Here is an 8,988-nt window from a genome sequence, read left to right as displayed (position 1 = left end):
GTTAATTGTGAAACTAAGGCCTAGCAAACAAGCTGGCTAGTCTTTTACTGCCGACAGCATTCAAATCACGAGAAAATGTTCGCGTTCCAAACCACATGTTCAGCAACACAATTCAGCAACAGTTCATTTGGCACAGCGGATCGATGAACAGACACAGCAAACTGAGTTCATCGACACAACCAAAAAGCTGTCAGTAATGAGCCGGCTTAAGTGACAGCACAGTTTTGAATGAGAATTTCTCGCACCACCCCGTAAACGAAAAGTTCCCGAGAATGGTTTCTGTGTCGCATTCTTCCACTTCTACGCACATTAAACTGTTCATTTACCTGTCCGTATCCTTTTTGGAACTGCCGTTGCTGGGCCTGGGCCGTCTGTTGCTGTCGCGAGCTCATCTCATTGGAAATGGGCAGATTCCAGGCCTCCTCGATTGAAGGTAGCTGCCGCCGCTTGGACGTTATGCTCGGCATGGGTGCGTTACCCAGATGCTGCTGGAGAAATTTGATCCGCTGTCCGAGGCTTTGCGTTCTGCTCGCCGCTTGGAGCGACGATTCGGCACTCGCGATGGAAGATGCGATCGGTGTCGGAACAGTTCCGGGTGCCGATGAATTAACGCCGCTGCTATTGCTTTCTGATGATGCTGCCGATCCCCCTGCAACCGATGAGTGGTTTGTGGTTGACGATATCGTGGAGCCCGATGGTGTCGTCGCTCCCGAAGATGGCGTTTGCTGGCCTGTGGCGCCTGCAGCTGTTGCTCCGGCCGTTGATGAACTACCGCCGCCTCCGGTGGCTGCTGCCGTTCCCTGACCGGAACCACTTTTCGTGCTAGACACCGTCGTAACCTTTTCGCACGCGGTCACGGTGCGATCCTGCTGCTGGTCCTGATTGATGGTCGCGTTGCGAAAGCAGGCGTACGCGTCGCGCGGCTGGTTGCAGCTTTCGTAGAGTATGCCCAGATTGGTCCAGGCGGCCGAGTGTGACTTATCTAACTGCACGGCACATATGTAGGCCTGCAGTGCGTCCATAGGCTGGTTCTGCTGCTGGTACAGTACTCTGCAAAAGAAGGTGGAACCACATTAGTTCGATTTAAACACGCATTTCGGATTTGACAAGTCACTGAAACGTACCCGATGGAGCACCAGGTGTCCGCGTTGCCCTCGCTCTTCTCGACCGAGTTGCGGTAGGCAATGAAAGCGTCGTGCACCTTGTTGATGCCGGCGAAGCAACGGCCGAGCAGGTAGAGGGTTTGGCCCGAGCGCGGTTCCGCCTCGATCGACTTCTGCAGACAGTGGATCGCGAGCCGTTCCCGTTGCACTTTGTCTCCGAGAACGTCAACGGTGTGGTACATCCATCCCAGCTGCCGGTAGATGTCGGCCTTCAGTGAAGCCGTCAGCTGCTTGTTGGCCAATAGCCGCTCGTATGCCTCCTTCGCTGGCTTGTACTTGTTCTGCACCTCATACAGATGGGCAATATGGAAGCGAACTGGACAAAGTAAGAAAGAGAGAGCGATAAAAACGCGTTAGTTGTCGGAACGATGGACTAATTTGGGAACGAGAAACATCTCGCTATGGAACTCTCAGAATGTGACGAGGGCGAAGACGGAACACAGCGCGTGACACAAATCGGCCATTGGCCGTAAATTTGTTGTGCACTCATTTTGTCCGGCAATCGCGTTAGCCATCGGCACCAGGTGAGGGATTAAGTTTCATGTGCAGGCGAGGCGGGTGGAAGACAAGCTCGCCAGGCCGCCTTCCGAACGACTCTGCGACGCAAATGCAGCGCTCCCAAATCCGAGGCAAAGGACAATCACCCGACGAACCCGGCAGATACAGAGGCGGCGAGCGAAACATTAAACCTGCGCTCCGCGACGGACGGCGATGCATTTTTGTTTGATGACCAAACCGAGCAATAATTCACACTTTTACGATGCAACCGTATCCGCGCTTCTTCCTCGCAAAGGGTGGTGCTGCTTTTAGCAAAAATAAAATGTATTTTTGTGCGGTCATCGAATGATGTAGAGAGGTGGCGTTCCTCCGCCGATGCAACGTCGTTTAGCTTCAGACTGCGGGAGACTCCACAGACCGTGAAGATCAACCACCGTGAGGTCCTTCACATCGAACCATTGATGGTGTGTCAGTGGACTGCACTGGGTGTGAAATCCCAAAGCGGACTAAAAAGAACTACGAAATCACAACTTAATGTAACCCTTTCCCACATTTACCACAAAGTTAATTGGGGCACTTTATCGCCCATCATGGTGTTTCCTTTTTGATGGCATGGTTTCCCTTTAAAGTTCATTGTGTAATCATCAGAGTGTTTATGCAAAACAAATTGTGCCCCACTATTAACAAGCATTTTCCCATTTGCCTCCGAAAAAGGAGGGTTCCACCGCTACGCTGCGGCCATTTCCATCAACACAAACCATTATGCTTCACCTGAGAAGACATTTCCTCGTTAATAGTGCTGCTCGCCGAAAGGACACCTAGAACGAACAGGAGTTCCGTTCAATCAAACATTAAATGCGAACAAAACTGCGTAAAGGGGAACACATCCATGAAATGTTTCCTTTAATAAATTGCAGTCAAGGAGCCGGACACGGGTGCGCCTTTGAGAGAGGTGTTAGTTTGCCGAGGGCACGCATAAATGCATAATTCCAATTGTTTAAACGCACGGCACCCAGCGGTTATCGCGCATAAAACGTAAACTTCTCGCCCGTGGTATAAAACACTACGCCATATTCGAAGGGTTTTCGTTATTATGAGCTGCTAATTTGCACTCACTCAGTGTTTTTGAAAACTTAGAGGGTGCTCCCCCTTTTTCTTGCATTTAAGTGCATTTTAAGCATATTGCATGTTTGCTGTGAATTAGTCTAACGACACCTACCCGCCGCCCGCGTGTGCACGAAACGAATATCGTGTTTGTCGTGATGTGCTGATCACTTCATTAAGACTCTGGGCCACGCACTAACAACAGCAACCCGTGCACTGGAATGTAGATCGATCGGAACACCGTCGGACGAAGGTGATCCTGCCGATACACCGCACGAGATGAAACTGAGAGAAATTATGTGTGCAGGAAGAAGCAGGTAGGCACAGCAGCAAGGATCTACTGGCCCTAATCCGTGTCCCTTACGCTCGCTGTGAGCCCACAGCAGCACCAATCAAAGGCCCTCACAGGCAAGAGCAGCTGTCAGGATCCAGGATCGCATCGCAGACCTTTCTACTGCGCATGCAAGGCGGCGGCATCCAAACCCGAAGGAAAGACCGCACGAATGATACTCGCCTCGAGGAGGAATTTTATTTTCACCTTTTCATCTTTTATGCGGCCAAAGTGAAGGGAGCAACAAATATTTAAGGTTCAGCGCATTCAAGCGCACCGTTCGATTTCGTGTTACGAATTTGTGTTTGTAACGTTTTTTTTTGTGTGTTTGTATGATGGATGGTATGATGCAGGATTTCAATCCTTACCAGGAGGCTCAATTCCTAGAGGTCCTAATAAAGTGCAGCGTGTTGGGAGAAAATTTGACAAAGAGCCGGCGATCCATATTATACGGGTCACCGGAGAAGGAAGATGCGGATCAGGAGAGTTAAAGCTTGCCTCGCAGGCGCACAACAGTTTCTTAGCTGTGCTGCGGGTCTATATAGTCTGGCCAGCCGTAACAGATCGAAAAAACCAAGCACTGGTCTTGCCCGAAGAAAGAAATATGGCTTTCAATTCCAAAATTACCCGTGCAGATGCAGCATAGTGAATCGAAGAAGAGGCTGCGCATACAGGTACCGAGTTTGCGCATGGGAGAGCAAGATGAGAATGTGTCTAATTGAAAGGCAAACACCGTAGACGTTATGGCCCCCAAGCAAATAAGGTGCACGTACGGTTTTATGATTATTACCGTCACGAAAAACTAGCCGACGAAATGTAGCTAAGAGCCTGAGGTAAATAGCTACCCCACGGAAAGCAATGTGTTGCTTCTACTTCTCCCACAGAGAGCATTAAACTCTTTTCGATGGGTTACCCCAAAGTCGCACGGAAAAGTTTGAACAACAAAATCGACCGTGGTCCACCGAAGATCTCGCCCGGCAGGTTTCCTATCCCGCAGTGCATGTTGCATCAACCGCAAGTAAGTTGTTTCAGAACACCGTGCCTGGGAGTCTAATATTGGACAGCGGTCGGCAAACCCAAGCGGCGTTCGTTGCACGCTTTTCGCCCTTTTGAGAGGTCGATCCCACCTGTCGTCGCTCCTTTCTCTGCTGCGCTATGTCATGCTCAGGATCTCCGGAAGAATTCAGGCTCCAAAAGGAGCAGCGAGCACCTCTGGAATGGTAAGAGACAACGCCGGAGAGATAACGGGCCGAAGGGATAATTTGTCATCGCAACACATGTTCGCGATTTACCACCACGGGCACTGCGTGAAAGTGAACGTAACCTCTTTTTTCCCTCCGGCGGATTCCCCCGTCGGTGGTTTCCATTTTCACATCATTTTCGCTACCGATTGCAAGTGGAATGGTAGCCAGCAACAGCAGCACCAGCGGTGTCCTTCTTCGCGTCCGCTTTGATCGCGCTCGGTCTCGGGGAAGGCTCGATCCGACGGTCGGGGTCTACGCGAACAGCTGACGGCAGCTGACGCACGAAGAGACAAAATGGCGTTTCGAGCCTCGGGGCCACAGGAAAGGAGGAACAGGACAACCACCTGGACGGCGGCGAAGGACCGGGTTCTGTGTTTTTTGGTTTGGTCGCAGGCAGGGCTCATCAAAGTTACATCACCTCCAAGTTCCCACTGCCGTCTGCCGCGGTCTAATGTCGGCACATTAGAGAGAGGTTTGTGGTGGTGTGTTTTCGGAAGGCGAAGTCATTACACTCGCGCGGCTCAGTTTGCGGGTGGACAGTAACAGGTGTGGTGAAGGGTCCGCGACAGGAAGTGAAACGCCAAGGCACGTGTGGTTCGCGCAGAGCATTGGGGCAGTGGAGACGCGATGTCGCCTGAAGGATACGCGCGCGAAAACGGAACGGAAGGAAACGCGGACAGACTTCCGACGGGCACGGGGCACAGTAATGCAGATGCACGCGCGTCCCGTTGTCCGGGACGCCCCGCCCAGCCCAGCCCAGCTACTTACTGTCCGGTTTGGCGAGGGTGCACGGCGACGAGTCGTTGAGGGCCAGCTGCAGGTGCTTCAGCGATTGCTCGTAATCCGCATTCACCTTTAGCATAAGCCCCAGGCGCAGGTGAACCTCATTGGCACGCGTAAAGTCCGGGCAGACGTACAGCAGCTTTTGGAATGTTTTTATCGCCCTGAAAGAGGAGAAACGAAATCGATTAATAATAGGAACGCACATCGATTAATAAAAAGGTATCGGTCCGTATGTGAGAGCTGCGGAAAAAGGAGAATTCGGAATCGACGAAAAGATGCGCAAAGATTGGCAGATAGTTTGCCAAAGCATTTAGGCTGCCCACACGTGAGTTTGGTTTTATGAACAATCGAAATTGACAAGCGATGGAAACGTATCAGCATAACACATGGGCTGAAAAGTCCCGTGCCTAAGAAAATGCGTTTACTTGATTGTTGATTTATAATGATTTATTGTTGTTTCTAATGAACCGGCATCTTTATAACAATTGCCCAGCTTTTGCTTCGTCTAAACTGTATTTTTTGCCACCAAAAAGTAGCGTAGAATTAAAGTTTGAGTAAAACTAAAGGATTAAAAAAACAAAAGTATCGCAATAACTCGCACGCTTATGAGTTAAATCTAATAATTAAATTAATTAAATTTTATCAATTTTCTTCTGCACGTTAGAAGGTTACTATTCTAACTGCAAAAAAAGGTAAATGCAATAATCCTAGCGCCATCTATGTGTTAGGCTCGAGACATTTCAGCACATCCACGTCCATGACTACATTGGACCAGCACGCCAAAAGTGGAATAAACTTTTACGACCAAAACCCTGGCGGCTCCTGGCGCCCATCTAACTCTTATCGGGTCGGATTCTGTCGAACGATTTATTGCACCGTGGAACCCCCGGTGGGGAGCTGCGTTTGATAACACCTTCTAACCACTCTTCGCGGACAACGGCTTGGATTCAAAACGATCATAATTGCCACCATCACCCGACACCTGATGTTGGCCCGATCTTTTATTGGCAAAGATCATTGGCCCTGCAGGGGGCCACAATCTTGAGGAACGGTGGCGGCTACTGCATCAGGTGTTTTGGATCGCGTTTTGGACGTAATCGAAAGCGGAAGTCGCGTGTCAACAGAGAAACGCCTGCAGGAAAACTGCGGGCATTCGCTCCATTTAACTCCACACTGACCACAGGAGTCGAGCGAACGGCTACTCTTTGGCATCTGGAGTCCCCCAACATTGAACCATCGGTGGTGTGTCAGCTTTGTCTACGAGGATTGATTAAACTACGAAGCAGGTGTGCTTGCAGACAGATGCCATCTTCTTCTCTGGTGGCTTCCAAGGATCGCGACCATCTGTCGGGCGTTACAAGCATCCGTCGCAGTTCGGGCGCTTCATCCCCGATGGTGGTAATAGGAGCCAGCGAACACAGCGGGAAGCCATCAGCAGCAGCAGCAGCAGGACGGACGGGTTTCGGTGTGGGTTCTTTTTTTAAACTTAGTGTTTCGTCTCATCTTCGCCTATCAATTTAGTCAGTCGGTGGGGTTCGACAAGGATCGGAAGTTGGCCGTCGAAAGGGCACGTGGTTCACAGCAAGGGAAAGCGCACGCAGAAGAAGCACCTGCTGCGCGCGCTCGGCTAAAAAAGATGCAACAATTCATCAGAAAATGAAGGAAGAGGCCGCGCGACTGTTTCACGCTGTGAACTGCGAGAAACCACGGCGGCAGATACCCTATTTCGAATCGTGCACGTCGAAATGCTTTCCGCCATCCGTGTCGCTAGAAAAAATGGCCAAATTTGCTCGACATCCTTTGTGCGCCTCTCTCTCTCTCTTAGTGCCGTTTGTTGTGTCCGAAGGATAATTTAACAAAAACAGGAGTAATTAAAAACACCGGTCAACCGGAAGATGTCAGCCGAAAATGTGAAGAATGTGTTCTGTGTCTGCTGCGTGGACACATTCACATTTGTGTCACAAAAAGGTGCGCCGGCTGAAACTAAATGCCTGCTCGCCATTATTTATTCAATCTAAAAAATAAATAAATGGCGTTCGACAATCCATTACCATTAAGGAAAGAAAACACTGCCAGAAATCAGAAGCCAAAGTGTAGCATTAAAAGCATTCACTTTTGGCCGATTCTCTAGGAGACGGTAGCCACCCCTCCACGAGCGTCATATTTCATTTGCAATTTTTTTGTTCTTTACACAATACGGACAGCAGAATGGGCGCAGACAATTGTCGTTTGCAACGTTCAATTACACTCCGAAAGGGCTTAATGGAATTAGCGAGCGGGAAAATTCTTTTCCTGATCAATACATTTTCTTTTCCGATGCCGCCCCGATGAGGAGGGTTTGTTGTGCTTGGGAAATTTATTCACGCGACCTGCATGTGGCATCAACGGGACTATAAAAAACAGAAAGACACGACGGGAGGGTCTAACAAATATATTATCTACACTGTTGCCTTTTATTGACATCCGTTTTGGAGCGAGCAGTGGCCATAAAGTAACTTCAAAGGATTGATTTTCAAACGATGCACATTGAGGGATTCAAAATTTCGCAAAACATCGCAATTAGTTTAGAAAAAATAATGTGTATCGCTTCAAATGAAGGGTAAAAATGCAAAACAAACGTAATTTGATTGAATGCGCTTCGATACATCCCAAAAACCCACTGTGTGACGAAATAAATAATCGGAAGGATATCCGTCAGACCATTGTCGTCACGTTTCGTCGTCGGCTGTCGGTGGACAAACGCAAATGCAAAAAAACGTCATCAACCCGAGCGGCGGCAGATCAGCGTAGTGTGTACGCTGCTCACTGTGTCCCCGGGCAGGACGATGACCGACCACCGCTTCACCGTGGGCCAGGAACCGCACGGAGTGCGGAAGTGATTTTATCCCGCTTCCGCCAACAAACCCCGCCGGACCCCGCGCCGACGACATCCGGGAGCGAAGAAGGAAGGACGAGAGGCGCAAAAGGACGTGCTGCCACACACATACACATACAGCCTTATCTTGGCCTTCCACAAACACACACGCATCCGGCGCTACCAATACCAGTGTAAATGGCGCACCCTTCGCCACCTTCACAGGCGCATCCTTTTTCGGCCGACTATTAGTGTGTTTGTGTTGGTGGTTCCCGACCAAAACATTGGCACTGCTCCCGGGTCGGTTTGTCTCCCGACTCTACGCTCCTCCAGCCAGGACACACACACACCGGGAAGTTGAAAGGACATTCGGCAATCACTCACCAACACAGCTCTGACCGCGGTGTGCCGAAGAGAGTAACTCAAACGTAATGCCAGCAGCACCGAAGGGCTCCCATTCACATCCGGTGGGGCCCCCGTCCGATGAGGAGCAGGAAAAACAATCCCCGCCATTCCCAATCCCCATGCGGGCCAGCATCCTTTGGCCGGTTCAGCCGAGGCCACCCCGCGAGGGCGGAAAATCAATAATCCAAGGAGTGGCAAGCGAGCGAGCGAGCGGCCGGATCCTGGCGGCCGAGGACACAACGGCGGCCATTATTTATTACCCGTGGCGGGCTGGGGGGAGGGAACAAGAAGGACCATTTTATGCCAACCATGGGAACGTGGGAAAAGCACGGACCCGGGGCTCTCCCGGGGTTGCGCTGCGCTACTTTCGCAGGACAGGACTTTTCGCACGGTGCGCGCGTTGAATATCCTTCGCCGCGCTCTCTCCGTGGCGGCGTTTCCCCGGGAAAATACTGCGGCACCTCTGTGTCTCCGTCGGGAAATCGGACCGGTGTAGGCTACGCTTTTCACAGAACCGGGAGCGACAAACTCGGGATGAATTTTTCATCACCAATTCCGGAACCGCAAACGTGTGCGCGCGCGGCGCCCGCGTGTGTGAGGGTGTCC

The 8,988-nt window shown here is 50.8% G+C and overlaps 1 protein-coding gene across 1 annotated transcript in view; it reads right to left on the bottom strand.

Annotated features, from left to right (window-relative positions):
* Nucleotides 1-5,217, bottom strand: part of LOC131206932 (lysine-specific demethylase 6A) — a 12,459-nt gene extending 7,242 nt beyond the window's left edge. The window contains exons 1-4 of the mRNA XM_058199536.1: nt 5,109-5,217; nt 1,125-1,479; nt 806-1,050; nt 327-751 (exon numbers count right to left, since the gene is read on the bottom strand). Coding sequence (XP_058055519.1) covers nt 327-751; nt 806-1,050; nt 1,125-1,479; nt 5,109-5,202 — 1,119 coding nt within the window. The 5' untranslated portion in view covers nt 5,203-5,217. The remainder of the gene's footprint in view (nt 1-326; nt 752-805; nt 1,051-1,124; nt 1,480-5,108) is intronic.
* Nucleotides 5,218-8,988: the final 3,771 nt, after the last annotated feature.

The sequence above is a fragment of the Anopheles bellator genome, chromosome 2 (assembly GCF_943735745.2).
Source record: "Anopheles bellator chromosome 2, idAnoBellAS_SP24_06.2, whole genome shotgun sequence".
In the NCBI taxonomy this organism is placed as follows: Eukaryota; Metazoa; Arthropoda; class Insecta; order Diptera; family Culicidae; genus Anopheles; species Anopheles bellator.
This window is presented reverse-complemented; position numbering and strand designations above follow the sequence as displayed.